General features: G+C 35.3%; 1 protein-coding gene across 1 annotated transcript; it reads left to right on the forward strand.

The window, feature by feature from the left end:
- The first annotated feature begins 1,771 nt into the window (after positions 1–1,771).
- Positions 1,772–3,675, forward strand: LOC149194287 (short-chain dehydrogenase reductase 2a-like). The gene is made up of 2 exons (XM_089407440.1): positions 1,772–2,096; positions 2,694–3,675. The coding sequence occupies exons 1-2, from the start codon at positions 1,993–1,995 to the stop codon at positions 3,517–3,519; spliced, it is 930 nt and encodes a 309-aa protein (XP_089263566.1). The 5' UTR covers positions 1,772–1,992; the 3' UTR covers positions 3,520–3,675.
- The last annotated feature ends 12,437 nt before the right edge of the window (positions 3,676–16,112 follow it).

Genomic DNA, 16,112 nt, shown 5'->3' on the forward strand with positions numbered 1-16,112 from the left:
TTGGTGACATGAAAGCGAGCATGCAAGCCACGTGCTATGGCTCTACCTCTTGCCTAACATCCTTTCCAATGGAGAGTCGACCATAAAATATTTGCATGCAAAATATACGAAACGTGGCTACATTCCCATTCAACCTATAAATGTCGTTGCAGTGTTACTTGGGTACTTGCATTTTTGGGAAATATAAAAAACGTGGTTGCGTTCCCATTCAACATATAAATGTCATTGCAAGTGCTACTTTAAAGCATTAAATTGCATTGTACTGTTCCTTGTAGAGCTATCCAGACGAAATATTCCTCTAAAGCATTAAATTGCATTGTACTGTTCCTTGTAGAGCTATCCAGCTCAACGCAGGGACTTGCTGCCATGCAGCGTCTCTTGTTAAATATGCATTTAATAGTAAAACATATACACTCTTCAATATGGATTTACATAAATTTTAAAAGGTGTTATTTAGGGAGGTTATAAATTAGTTTGGAAATAAAGCATATACACTATTAAATATGTATTTAATAGTAAAACATATACACTCTTCAATATGGATTTACATAAATTTTAAAAAGTGTTATTTAGGGAGGTTATAAATTAGTTTGGAAATATTTTTTAATTGAAATTTGGTAAGTTTTTTTGAAAATAATTTAATTATAAAAATGTTTGAATTATTTTTTATGGAAATAAATTTAACATTATTATAAATCTTAAGATTATAAATCTTGAAATTAACTACTATAATTTAAATTTCTACCAAATTTTTAAAACATCACCAAATTTTTTATTATTTTCTGAACAAATATATACCCTCATATACTACTCTATTTCAAAGTACATATATTCCATACAACCATATTTCAAAGTGCATATATTCGTACAATACCACAGACGATGAGTCATACGTCAATCCATAATGCTGGTCGTTGAACCGGCCTGCCAATTCCATTTATTTCACATATGGTTATTATTCATCGAAATTTCGTCAATTCCATTTATTTATAATTTTCAAAAAAATGACGATTTTAAACGATTAATAATACATCCTTCTATAAAAAAAATTCAAATGGCTTAAAATTATAATTTTCGAACTAGTATCCTAAAAAGACTTATCCACATTAAATATACATTCTAGGACATATACATTCTTAAATATAGATTTACATAAATGTTAAAAGGTGTTTTCTTGTCAGGAGGTTATAAATTGATTTAGAAAGTTATTTTTTCTAAAATTTAGTGATTTTTTTAAAATCTAGTCACATGTGTGTTTGAATTATTTTTATTTAGGGTAAAAATAGATTCAGTATTACGAAAAAATCTTAACTATTTTAAAATTTAATAACTATAATTTAAATTTCCCAAAATTTTACTTAAATTTTTAACAAAATTTCTAATATTTTCTAAACAAATTTGTGTCCTTGATCGATTTCAAAGTGTACAATACCACAGTCGATGATTCATACGTCGATGCATAATGCTGGTCGTTGAACAGGCCAGTCACTTCCATTTATTTGGCATACTGTTATTATTCATCGAAATTTCGTCCTTGCCCGTGGTGTCTGACTAAGTTTTTGAAAGGCTACCAATACTCTGTGGAGATACTTTTTCAACCTTGAATACCGTCGTGAACAAAATTCAAAGATTAGGAAATGCGTATAGGCTGTCGTTTAAATCAGGATTCTGTCTCATCATTTCCCTCGTGCCCTTTGACGAAATTGTAGTTATAACTTGTGGCTATAAATATGGTCATCGCAGAAGGATACTCGCACTGAGCTGGCTCTTAAGTTGGGAGATCATTTCAGTAGCAATCTCTTGAGTGCTGTGTCTTTTGTGCAGTTTCTCTTTCCTTTCCGAATCACAGTCATGTCGGCGCAACATGTAGGCGAGAGGACTCCGAACCAGCATTCAACGGTGCGAGATAACGTACCACATAGCAAAAGCAACGAAAATCCCATAGTGTAGACCAATACTGTTTCTGAATGTAACGAGGATGGCCATTCTGTGATGCCCAATATCGTTTCAGAGGTTATTGAGAATGGGCATGGGCATGTGCGGGAGCCGGTCATTATTTCAGAAAGCAATGAGAATGGACACACATCCTTTAGAAGGTAAGATTCAAGATTCAAGCTCTGCTGATCACTCTTTTTGAACTCTTTAAAAAATAGTTGTGCTTTTGTAATCCCACAAGCTGTCGAATTAGTCTGGATCATATTTTGCTACACTGTATTTGCGTTGTGTCTCTTTTACTTTTTTTCTGCTGGTGATAAATTGCTTAATTTCAATCACATATCTGTATTTCAATTTTCATTTACAGAACTGTGTGCTGAAGGTTAATGAGACCTTCTAAAGGTTTATGACGGGTTTCAAACATAGTTACCAAGTCGATCGGCAGCATTGGCCAAAAATATCCGAAAATTCTTGAATACTATTCGATTCATTTAATAATTCGTTAAGTTTAATACAGTACGCATTTTTTTTAAGAGTAAAAATTAAGATGTATATTATCTATTTATTTTGTTGCAACATTGAATTTTACAGTGTCGAATTTGATAACTATGGTTTCAAATACATGTCCATATAAATTTGGTAACTAGGTTTCAGATACGTATCCATGTATTAACTAGCTTTGTCGTTGGAGAATTAATAGAATACATGAGATTTTACCGCATGTTGCCTAACGTAAAATTGCTTTGCCTGATATATAGGTTGGAAGGCAAAGTAGCAATTATTACGGGAGGTGCGCGAGGGATCGGCGAAGGTGCTGTTCGGCTTTTTGTAAAACACGGTGAAAAAGTTACAATAGCCGACATCGATGACACTGCAGGCGGAAAGCTCTGCAAATCTTTAGCTCCTGCTGCAATTACATACGTGCATTGCGATGTGAGCAGAGAGGAGGATGTGGCCCACCTTGTGAACATAACAGTTGCCAGGTACGGAAAACTTGATATCATGTACAATAACGCAGGAATCCTTGGAGAGCAGAAGAAACGCAAGAGCATAATGGAGTTTGATGCAGAGGAGTTCGATAGAATAATGAGTGTTAATGTGAAAGGAGTGGGGCTTGGAATGAAACATGCAGCACGAGTCATGGTTCCCAGAAGAAAGGGGTGCATTATTTCTACTTCAAGTGTTGCAGGTGTTCTGGGAGGACTTGGACCTCATGCATACACGGCATCTAAGCATGCCATCATCGGGTTAACAAAGAATGGTGCATGTGAACTAGGAAAATATGGGATTCGGGTGAACTCAATTTCTCCCTTTGGAGTTGCAACGTCTATGATGATAAATGCTTGGAGCGAATACGATGCAGAAAATGTAGAAGAGATGTTAAAGGATGATCTCGAACATTGCAAGCAGAAAATAGAAGAGCTGGTTGGAAGCTTGGCAAATTTAAAGGGCCCAACTCTTCGAGCCAAGGATATAGCAGAAGCAGCCCTGTATCTTGCCAGCGATGATTCGCAGTATGTAAGCGGCCATAATTTAGTAGTGGATGGAGGTGTTACAAACGTAAATAACTGTATTCGTCTGTGACCTACTTCCAAACAATTTGTCTCTCGTTTCACGCACACTGTTTTCACCAATCTTGATTAATGTAAGGAGTTTGGACTCCACAAGGGTTCGTACTGAAAGTTGACTTGCAAGAGCTAATACTTGTGATGGAAGTTGACTGGAAAGAGCCTTATCTGACATTCGTTTAATGATTTATTTTTGTGAAACTGCTTGTAGTTTAACTAGTTTACTGAAAGTTGACGTTGACTGGGAAGGGCTAATACTTGCCATGGAAGTGGATTGGAAAGAGCCTTATCTTACATTCGTTTACTGATTTATTTTTATGAAACTGCTTGTAGTTTAACTAATTTTAAAATGCAAGGTTTTATGGCATCTATTTAATTATTGTAGATTTCTTTTGTTTTTAAAAGGAAATTTAATATTATTAGTTTAGTGTTATCTTAATTTTAGATTTATGAGGGATCTTTCGAGGTGCAGAGATTTGAATTTCAGAGATTTATCCTTCTCACAAGTTGATAGATCTGAAATTAAAATAGATCTAGGTTGGTTTAATAATTAATTTTAATTTTTCTTTTAATTTTTACTTTTATATAATTTTACTAAGTCAAAATGTTTTAACTAATAATTTTCTTTTTTATTTTTATTTTTATGCAATTTGATTTGGTCAAAATGTTTAGATAAGATAATATAACATGACATTACAACATCTATTCCATACTAGGAAATAAGAGATGGTTTTGGGCATGTGGTATTGATGAGTCATCATATTGGACCATGGTATGGTATGGTTAATAATATCTATGGTAAAGTGAGAGTCAATATCCATGGTTAAAAATCTTGTTATATTTTAAGTATTAATTTTTTATGTGGTTATTAATGAAATTTAAATATGGTCACAAAATTATTATTTCAATTCATATAATAAAATGGATGATATTTTTTAATGTGGTAAAGGTGTCCATAGATCTCAAAAGTAATTATAATTTATTGTTTTTAAGATTTAATCAAAAAATTATTATAAAATTAAATTCATATAAAATATTTTGATTGTGAAATGATAGATGGTTTATGGGCATATTGTATTGATGAACCATGGTATTCACACATCGTATTGTAACAAAGTCTATTTACAAATTAATAATATATATGGAAAACATATTGTTATATTGTAAGTATTAAAGTTTCCATATGCTTACTAATTAAAATTAAATATGGTTCTACAATCATTATTTTATTTTATAAGATTAAATGGATCTTAACTTATTATTGTTACTTATAGGCTATATATTTTAATATAATATATATGTTACTATTTTCTTTTATCTAAAAAAGTATTCATAATTTTATTAATAAAAACAAAATTACAATATAACAAATTAAATTTTATTAATGTTATTATTTTTAACATTTTAAGAACACCATAACATCTCTCTTATACTAGGATCCCTATTATTTTTAACCTACATGCAAATATTTACTAAATTTTTTTATGTATTATAAATTAAACACATTAATATAAATTCAAACTATTAAATTAAAATTAAAAATATTTATAAATTATCTTCTATTATAATTAGAAATCACTCTTATATTATAGGTACACCTAACTGCTATACTAAATTGTAAAATACCTCTTTACTAATAACACTTTATTTATATATATATATATGCACTTACTTTATCAATAACGCTTTATGTATATATATATATATATATATAAAGTGAAACCACCATCAAAATCAAAAAGCTTTCGTTTTGGGGGAGGAATCTTATCACCTCTTAATCCGCAAACACGGAGCCACTTTCAAAATGGGACAAAAATTACAAATAGGCCAGTTGGAAATATAAAGTACAAACATTGGGAGTCGGTGAGAGATCCATGTAACATTAGATTTTGACCAAATGAGAGTCCCAGCAGTTTCGTGCACTGGATTATGAGTATTAGTGGTACATTGTAAATAGGTAAATCGAGTGTGTTGAACAATATGATGGCATCACAAATATTTTTAAAAGTAATGAGCGGAAAGAGGTCACGGACAGATGAAAATTTAAAATAATAAAATTTGTTTTTGAGTTTAATTGCAGAATAAATCGATGACTACATCACTTTTAGTGTACGTATAAATTGATGAAAAACGAAGTGAAAAGGGTAATTTACCCACCAAAAGTTAAAAATAACAAATATTTGCTTTTGAGTTTTAGAGCAAGATAAATAGACAACAAGACCCTGTGATACGTAGCAAACAAATTCAATGGATTTTTTTTTTCTACAATGTGTTTGAATAAAATAAATTTTTAAAAAATATTAACTACTTATAATATATTTATTTAAAATATATTATTGAATAAAATAAATTATTGTAAATTTTAATTATACTAATAAACAATTTCATTTAAATAAAATAAATTGATTATCTATTTTAATAATACTAATCAGAATTATGAAAATAGAGTTGGATGAGAAGAAAAAAACGTTTGCGCTGGAATTTCAACGTACTTTTTGAGCAGTAAATAACTAAATCTTCAATATAACTTATTTTTAGATGTAAATATTAAAAAATTGAACTATAAAGTGAGCAAGTTGATAATATATTTGGTTAAATAATAATATTTAAAAAATATTTTTAATTTATTTATATATATGTTAAAAAAAATTAAATATTTAAATTCAAAATTTATTTGTGTATATAGATATGGTAAATATAGATATGATGATTTCATATATATATACAAATATTATTTTCATGTCAATATCATATTTATAATGTTACATGCAAAGTACTTACTATTCAACTCAATAAAATAACTCTTATATAAGTTATGAAAAATGAATGTAGCATGATTAACACATTCATACGTTTAATAATATTATTGTAAATTCATGATATCATAGATTTACTAACTATAAATAAATGGTACAAATTCATGATATCATAGGTTTACTAAGCATAAATAATAGTACCATTTAACTTGTTAGAGATAAGTCCTCAGTAGCTCTATTAATGTGCAACTAAATTTATACAAGGAGCTGACCCTTGGTTTCAATGTCTAAAGGTCCCTTCATATTCTCCTACTTTATTTATTTATAAATTTTATTACAAAAATACCAAATGATTATGTTCAACATTCCCTCTTTTAAGTCAAAGGGGTGTTTGTGATCCAATTGCATATAGATGGCCACCCACTTCTTCTACTGACTCAATGGTTCTCTATATTTTTGGAAGTTTTCTTATGACATTTTAGGTCCCAAACTTGTAGTCTAAGGACCTCCGGTTGCGGGTGCGACAGGCGCCGGGGAAGTCTCGTGCACGACGGGCATAAGTGCGGGCGACGACAGGTTGAGCTGCACAAGGGCGCACGGGCAGACATGGGCGCGCGGGCAAACTCGGGTGCGCGGGCGGACTCGGGCGCGCGGGCGGGCGCAGGCGCACGGGCGCACCGGCGGGCGCCCCTGAACGACAATGCGACGTTTACACGAGTTCTAAGCGACGAAAGCAGAAACGATATGCGACACTTGGGAAATGTGACTAAGTGTTGGACGATACATATACGATGGCTAAGGGAGCTTGCAAGCCGACTTGTAAAGGAGTCTTGTGGGCGTATTATGGTGGCTTTGGGGGTCGGCCAAGGGGCTGCCAACCCCATGTAAACCCACGCAGAGATGGCTATATATATGTGAGCATGAGAGCTCATTAAGGCATCGAATTCTTCCATCACTTCTATGCATAGCTTGAGAGGTAAAACAAGAAGTGCGCAGATTTAAGTAGAGCTGCGCATAGCTCATGCACACTACTTGGAGGTGCACTTGGAGGTTGTCTTGAGCCGGTCGAAGTGTGGGCAAGGTGTGCCCGGGGTTCGGTGGATGTGCAGAATTGTGTAGGACTTGGCAAGGGTATCTAGGTGGCTCGGGTGAGCACCGCCCTTCGTGCAAGAGGTGCACACGGTTGTAAAAGGCAGGGTTGCCTCTCTTTGTAATATTTGGCTAAGTGTGAGACTTGGTTTGGCAAGACACACTTGTATGTTGTAAACTGATATTCTTAATATATTGTCGGGCAGACTCACATTACGAGGAGTTGCCCCTCCCCTTTATACTTGTTTCCCTTTAGACTACTTTACTGCAATTTGCTCATTTGTGGAAAACTTTCTTAAAATAGATAATATTGGTCTCTACATGCTATCAAATCAAATGATACTTTGTGATGATATGTTTAGTTCAATCATAGAATCTAGGATTCTTGGCCAACTTCATTACAAGAGTGGTGTCAACTAGAGGAGGAGAGGAGTAGAATTCACTTGTTTCACCAACAAATATTCATGTGTTTCCTTAATCCACACAATCTTCTTTGTTTCTTCAATAACTATCACATATTCTGTTTTTGTTGTGAAATTTACTAAAATTGATAATTTGCGTTACGTCCGAGAAACAGCTATGGATCTCGATCCGAAACTAACTCATTAATCGGCTTGAAGTCTAACAAATTTTAAATTTAAATATTCAAACAAACAAATTCATATTTAAATATTATGCAAGGAATGCCTTTAAGTATTAAAGAAAAAGCTTTCGTTTTGGGGAGGAATGAACTGGGAGCCATCTTCAAAATGAGATAAAAATTTCAAATGGGTTGTCTTTAACTATTACAGAAAAAGCTTTTGTTCGGTGGAGGAATCTCAACGCCTCCTACTCTGGCGAACACGGAGCCGCCTTCAAAATCAAATAAAACTTACAAATAGGCTGGTTGGATATATAAAGTACAAGCCTGGGGAGTCGGCGAATTTTACAAGCATTGGGAGTCGGTGAAAAACCCACGTAACATATATCAATAATAGACATTAGTATTTTGAACAAACGAGAGTTCGAGCAGTTTCCTATGCTGAATTAGGATTACTAGTATCATTGGTACATTGTAAATGTGTAAACCTCGTGTGCTGAACAATTATGGAATCAGAATAATTTTAGAAGTAACCAATTGATGAAACAGGTGAAAGAGGTCACTGAGATTAAATTTAACAGGGCGGAAAGAGGTTATTGACCAATTAAATTTTAAAATATAATATGTAGCTTTGTTGTTGAGTACTTGTTTCATGCATAAAGTAATAAGTAATTGATAGCATAAAGAAATTATTTTATCTAAAATAAAAAAAATTACAGGTTATTAATTAGTACTTATCTCATGCATAAATAATTGATAGCATAAAAATTCCAGTCATATTCATAGATAAAGATATTAACATTTTTTAATTATTAAATCTTGTGATTTGCAATGTTCTACTTTGTAGGTAACATTATAATAGTTTAGATCTTCTTCAAATTTTGAATTTAATTTTCTACTTCAGAATATTAAAACAAATAGAATTGTTAAAATTTTTAAGTAGGGAGATTTTTATAGCTGAATTCACAAAGTTAAGATTTTGGAAGTGTTTAGTTAAAACAATGAAATTTTGATTTTACATTAAAATCATCCATAACAAAAACTTTCACAATAAATGACATCAATTGACTTTTGTTTGTTGTCTATATTCTTAAATAACTAATACATCTACAAATGCTTATAAGTCTTTATCTTGCATTATTCAACAACTTGATATTTTAAAGCCTTATATGACTCTTACACAAGTTGCCCATAAAAACAAATAGAATTGTTAAAATTCTTAAGTAGGGAGATTTTTATAGTTGGATTCACAAAGTTAAGATTTAAGTGTTTAGTTAAAACAATGAAATTTCGATTTTACATTAAAATCATTCATAACAAAAACTTCCACAATAATTGGCATCAATTGACTTTTGTTTGTTGTCTATATTCTTAAATAACTAATACATCTACAAATGCTTATAAGTTTTTACCGTGCATTATTCAACAACTTGATATTTTAAGGCTTTATATGACTCTTATATAAGTTTCCCATAAAATCAAGATAGCTATTAAAGGTAGTAAAAATGTTTGACAGGAAAACATTATATAATATTAAAGGAACACATGATTAATTATTAAAAGACATGTTGACTTAGGGGCATGCCAAAAAGCTATAATTTTATTTTTTATTGCTAAAGCAAGAGTCGGGCCTTTTATTTCATTAATCAGTAAATAAAATATATAAGATACAACACTCCTTAGTAAGATATAGACCAAGGAGAAAACTCAACATTAACTACTGGCGGGCCCGAGGCATATGCCTTGAATCCTTCACCCAAACCTTAGAACGTACAAAAGAAATCCAAAATATAGTTGGACGCAAAGCGGAACAAATGTGTCATTCCAAAATATTTCGTGTCCGCAAACTCACAACCCTTATGTCTGTGAAACTTGGGAAAAAAATGCGCATCCCTCCAAGAACAATTGCTTCCCGCCTGGAGTACTAAACCCTCACATCTCTCACCAGTTCCCTGACCAAAATCTTTTATCTCGATTTTCAAACTGTCTTGCTTGCTCCTAAGGCTGTGGAAAATTTCATTGTGCTTAGACTCCTGACATTTACCCCTATGGACCCACCAACTTGCTTGATCCATACGAACCGTAGATCCTCCTCGCAAGATCCAACGATTGATGGTCATATCGCACCGATCAACATTGTTGAACAATAGCGTGCGATCAGGGCGGTATTTCATCCGACCCCACTGCCACGTGGGGCTCACAGAATGGAATCGCTCCTAAAATGGAAAAACCGCTTCCCGCTTGCAAGGCTTGCAATCACCCAAAAACTGCCTTGGTCGTGGTATTGTGATCAAAGACGAAAAACCCAGGTTTTCGGGGACACCAAGGGTTCCCAAATTCTGTTCTCTCGCCATATCTTCTCTACCTGTACCATTATGAGAAGAAACTTCCGCCATCCTGCTTGACACCCAAAAAATTAAAACTCCCGGGCTAACACCACTATTAGCCTTTTTTAGAGTATTGCCCTGGGCTGCAAAGGCCCGCCGGTGCACGTCACCCACTGAATACTCGAATGTGAACCCTCCGGTAATCATCACGCTTCTAAGTCATTTGTACTTCCCTCCATGGCCCTGTTCCAAAACACCATCATGTCTTCCTCAGCATGGTCGTGGCACCTCACCTTTAGTCTATTCTGAGGTAGCTCTTGCCATTTCATTGCAACACTATTTTCTGTGCAGTTCACTCCTTGATTGGCCAGAAGATTCGCCAATTTATTGGTCGTTCTTCGCACATGTTTAAAATTGACTGTTCGGAGGCACAGAAGGTGATTGTGGATCTTTTGAAAGACCTGGGTCAGCCTCCAGTTACTTGAGGCTTTTTCCAGCTCCGTACCCCAACTGATTCTCTTGACTGAGTTAAAGATTAACCCAGAATTTGCTTCAATAATCACATTGTGTCGATTATCCTGAATCAGGAATTCTAAACATTGTTCCATAGCCATAACTTCTATCATATTTTTGGTGGCTCTCCCTAAGTTTCCATAGAAGATGAACATAATATTTCCTCTTTCATCTCTTAAAACCCCACCATGACCCGCAGTACCCGGGTTGCCCTTTGAGGCACCATCAATATTGAATTTCAAAAAACCCTTGGGGGGGTGCCAAAAATCAAGCTCAGAGTCCTGAATGAGAATCTTCCTATCCAAGCCTTGAGGAATGAGTCCCTGCAACCCAAGCTGATAGAGAATCCACAATTCTAGTGCCGTAGGCGGATTCTTAGGGAGATTTCAGACAATGGTACCCACCATCTCCTTAAGCTGTTTTAAGATCTGTTCCAAAAAGTAAAGGGAAGGTTTTTTAACATTCTTGAAGATTCTGTTGTTCCTTTCTTTCCAGATATTCCAAATAATGAAGCTTGGCATTAGAGCCCAAGCTGAGCTAAGAATTTCATTATTCGAAAAGTTGCTTCTCCAATTGTTTAGGGTGTTGATGATACTCCCTTTGTCCCTATCTGACTGTTGGAAAATGGTGGCAAAAGAATCCCACAACCTGGAGGTAAAGGTGCAATTATTGAGAAGGTGCTCCATTGTTTCCTCTTGATCTTCACAGAGTTGGCATCTGGAAGGCCCCAGAACACCCCTCTTCCGAATGTTATCCCAAGTCAAAATCTTCCTACGCTGGACCAGCCACATGAAGAGTTTAATTTTCATCCAACCTTGATGCCTCCATAGTCTTTGCCAAGCTTTGTTCGGAGCCTGGGAGTCCAATCCAAAGGGAATGAATTTTTCTTCCTTAAGGTTGAAGGTACCCTCATTATTGTTACCCCATCTCAGCTGGTCATTCCCTTCTGACACTAAAATTTTCCTTCGATCTAACTCTTGCATTAGCACTTCAGCTTGAGCTTTTAAAGGGTTGTCGTCCTTGAAATCAAAGTTCCTCCATGTTCTCCATTTTCCTATACTGTTGGTTTGATCCAAAAAATCCTTTACTTTGGATAGTCCTTTAGTATCTGCCTCTGCCTTGAGGTCCTTTAATTCCTCTTTTAACAAAATAGGTTCTTTTTTCCATCTGTCCTCCCAGAATAGAGCTAAGTCTCCCTCTCTAATTTCCCAGAAGCTGTTATCTTGGACTAGGCCTCTGTTTTCCCAGGCCTTATTCCATATGTGTGATCCCTTAATATTTCCATCCATCTGTAAATGGTCATTACGTTGCCATGAGATGGCATATTTTTCTTTCCAAATTATAGCCCACTGAGCCTTTGGTTCTTTTACCCAACGCCAACATAATTTAGCCCCTAAAGCCTTGCTTAGAATGTCAGGATCATCCAAACCAAGACCCCCATGGTTTTTAGGTTTGCAATTTTTTTCCCAGGCTACCAAGGCCCATTTCTTCCTTTCTTCCCCCTTGCCCCAGAGAGAGTCTCTCTGTATGGTTCTAACTAGATGCAAGACTTCTTTAAGAGCAGGGAGAGCAGACAGCATGAAAACTGGGATTGATTGAAGAACAGCCTTAGTGAGCACCAACCTAAGGACCTCATAGTCCATTTCCTAATTTTATCTTGCAGTTTATTAATCACCGGCTCCCAGATGCTCTTGTGTAATGGCTTAGCAGTTAGAGGAACCCCCAAATATATTGAGGGGAGAGATTCCCTTTGAAAGCCCAGAATTTTAGCAATGTTCTTCTGAATAGCAATATTAGTATTGAAGAAAAAAATCTTAGATTTGGAGAGATTAACTTCCATACCTGATGCCCTGGCAAAGTCGTTTAGGATTTGTTTATACGCAAGAGATTCTTTGACTGTGGGGATTCCTGCAGCATTGTATCATCAACAAACTGTTGATGAGTCCAAGCCTATCCCCTATCAGAAAGTTGGAGACCTTTGATCTTACCAACTTCTTTTGCATGATTGATAGACCGACCCAGTCCTTGCATCATGAGGATGAAGAGAAAGGGAGAGAGTGGGTCCCCCTATCTGAGGCCTCCAGAAGGAATAAAAGTCTCAGAAGGAGAGACATTGACCAAAATTGAGAAGTTGGAGGAAGTAACCAGGGCCAAGACCCATCTCACCCAGTTGTGATCAAACCCAAAAGCAATAAGAATTTTCCTGATATAAGTCCAATTCAAATTATCATAGGCCTTGGCTATGTCCAATTGCATGATCATACCAACCTTTCTGTCGATAGTCAGAGAGTGTACCACCTCATGTGCTTGAATGTTATTATTGAGAATTTTCCTTCCTTCCACATACCCAGATTGTTCCACAGAAACAAGGGTAGGAAGGAGAAGTTTAAGTCTATCGGCCACCACTTTCGATATTATCTTGTAAACCACATTGCATAAAGCTATCGGTCTAAACTTGTCAGGAGTTTGGGCTACCACCTGTTTAGGGATCAAGGTGATGAAGGAGGTGTTCAGCACTTTCAAAATAGTACTATTCATTTGCGAATCTTCTACTACATTCAAAATATCCTGTTTTACAATATTCCAGCAAGCCTTAAAGAAATCTACATTGAAACCATCCAGGTCAGGCGCTTTACCGTTTTGCATTTCTTTGAGCACTTCACTAACCTCCTCTTCAGTCAGTGGCTTGTTTAGGTTGAAATTTTCCTCTCTGGACACCAGCCTAGGTATATGTCTAGTGAAGTCCCTGATGGAGTTTTCTCTGTCATAATAGGTTTCCTTAGCTATGCCTCGAAAGTGCTGAACAAGTACAACTTCTATCTCTTCATGAGAGTTGTGAAGATTACCTCCCTCATCCTTGATCAATGAAATTCTGTTGTGAGCTCTGTTCGCCATAGTGGATCTGTGGAAAAATCTAGTATTGCATTCTCCTTCTTTGAGCCATTGAACCCTAGATTTTTGCCTCCAAAATATTTCCTCTTGTTTGCATAAGTTCTCCTAGTCTTGATTATATTTGGTGGCTTGATCACTTCTAACCTCATCGAAGCCGTCTGTGATAAGGGCTTGGTTGAGTTCCTACATTTTACCTTCCATGGCTTCTTTTGCCTCAAAAATATTGCCATATTCGTTCTTATTCCAATCTTTGAGCCGAAGCTTGATGTGTTTTAGTCTTTTCTGAAGAAGGAACATTCTTGTTCCCTGAATGTTCAAATCTTCTAACCACCATTTGGCAATGTTGCTGATGAAATCTAGGTGGGAAAGCTAAATGTTTTCAAATCGAAAAGGTCTGTTCCGGGGGGTACCAATACCCTGCACCTCCAGATGAACTAGCGAGTGATCTGAGCCTCCAAAGGGGAGAATTCTTGCTGATATTTCCTTGTCACTAAACATAAGGTCCTCTGAGATCATGAATCTGTCTAATTTTGAGGCCACCTGAGACTCCCCTCCTCTTTTATTGTTCCAAGTAAAGATGCCATTACTCGTTACAATGTCCACTAACTTCATATTATCTATAAAAGTTTGAAGTTTCAGAGAGTCTTTACTTAGAACTCTGGTTCCCCTTTTTTTCTCTGAAAGTGATTTGATCATGTTGAAATCACCTCCCAAGATCCATGTAATGCCCAAATGTCTGTCTCTGAGATCCTTAAGAGAATCTAGAAACTTGAGTTTACCCTCCAGTCTTTGGGGGCCATAAACATTTGTGACCGGGTAGGTTTCCTTATCTTCCACAGGCTATATGACCACTAATAAATATTCCCTAGATGCCTCAACATCGAAAATGTCTATTTTTTTTGGATTCCAAAGAGTGAGTATACCTCTTGCTGTATTCTCTGCTTTGACTTCCAAAAACTCATATCGATTGAGCCATTTGCTATGAATCTCTTTTATTTTTTGAATGGAACATTTAGTTTCCTGGATGAAGATAACATCCGATGTTGTTTGTTTCATTCTATTACTAATTAGTCTCTGTTTTCTTTTACTGCCTAGATCTCTAATATTCCAAGAAGTGAACATCATTATTAAAGATTTGTAAAGGAGTAGCTTGTTAGGTCTTTCATCTTACCTGAGTCTATCATTAGCTTTCCACATTCCATCAATAGTTTGTTCTGCTTTTCCCTACCTCTTTTCTTTCCTGGGTTTTTGGATGCTAATCCTAGTGTGGATTTCACCGTTTTTACCCCTTCGTTATTGTAATGCCCCAGAAAAAAATGTAAATATTTGGTTTACAGTGGTAAATATAAACTGAACCTGATATTATTATCTGTTTGAAATTTAAATATATTTGTTTTCATTATGAGAGATAAAAATGTTTTCTTTAAAGGATGGTAACTTTTCAAGGAGGAAGTTGTCCTCTTGAAAAATAAAAAAAATAAAAGACAGTTGTTGTGAGAGCAACCCTAACTACCTCCCCTAAATAGAAGGGTTTCCAGAGAAAAGGAGGGGAGGAGAGGAAAACCTGCACTGTAGGGACAGGCAGAAAAGAGGAAAAAGAAGGAAGGCTAAGTCTGGTGATGATCAGATATCCTTGCACACTGTGCAAGAAACTTGTGGAAGATTGTGGTCTAACAAGTAAGCAAGGGGGGAGATTCTGGTCTCGAAAGACAAATTACATGGTCAGGCGCTTGATTGGCAGTAGACCCAGGTTTGGGTGACCTTCAAGAAAATCTTTACCAGCCATAAAACACCAGGTATGTAAAGGAACCTTTAGAAAAGAATAGTTGAGTGAACTTTGTATTGTATCATATTTCTATTAAAGAAGGGTGCGAAGGGTTTCCTTTACAGCAAACAATAGAGGTGAAATGGGTGTTCCCTTAAAAATTATCTTTACTATTGTAAGAGTTAGTGGTTTTCTGAAGAGTTTTTCTCATTCTAGAATTAGGAGATATCCGTGAGGGGAGTCTGGAGGAACTATTATTAATAATAAAAAAAATTAAAGCAGAAAATTCAAAGATTTACAACAGACTCAGAAATGCAAAAGACCGACCTTGTGGTAGACAGAATTCATACAATAGTTAGTAGTCTGACTGTTTAGGAGCTTTCTCCTTAAATACGCCTGTACGCAAAGAAATGTAGTAAAGTCTAAAGAGTAGATTCAGAGCCTCAGAGCACAGTTAGTGGAGTGACATTTATATAGATTTTGAAGAAAATGCTGAAGTGGCAAAAATAGTTCCCGCAAGGGTATCAAACTTCAAAAACCAAAACCCTTTATTTCCCTACTTGCATGAAACAAGATTATTAAATGATAGCAAGCAATCCACATAACCATATATATATTTAACAGAAGAATGAATCTTGCATTTGCGTAACCATACGAAGGTGAATATTCATGCTAAAGCTAGATAAC

The sequence above is a fragment of the Pinus tabuliformis genome, chromosome 2_2 (genome assembly GCF_031772625.1).
Source record: "Pinus tabuliformis cultivar Carrire ecotype Pingquan chromosome 2_2, CPIR1, whole genome shotgun sequence".
Classification (NCBI taxonomy): domain Eukaryota; kingdom Viridiplantae; phylum Streptophyta; class Pinopsida; order Pinales; family Pinaceae; genus Pinus; species Pinus tabuliformis.

Excerpts from the sequence above, each read along its gene's own strand:
- LOC149194287 (XM_089407440.1), top strand. The coding sequence starts at position 1,993 with ATGCCCAATATCGTTTCAGAGGTTATTGAGAATGGGCATGGGCATGTG. Across the intron at positions 2,097-2,693 it reads GGACACACATCCTTTAGAAG|GTTGGAAGGCAAAGTAGCAA; the intron begins GTAAGATTCAAG and ends CCTGATATATAG.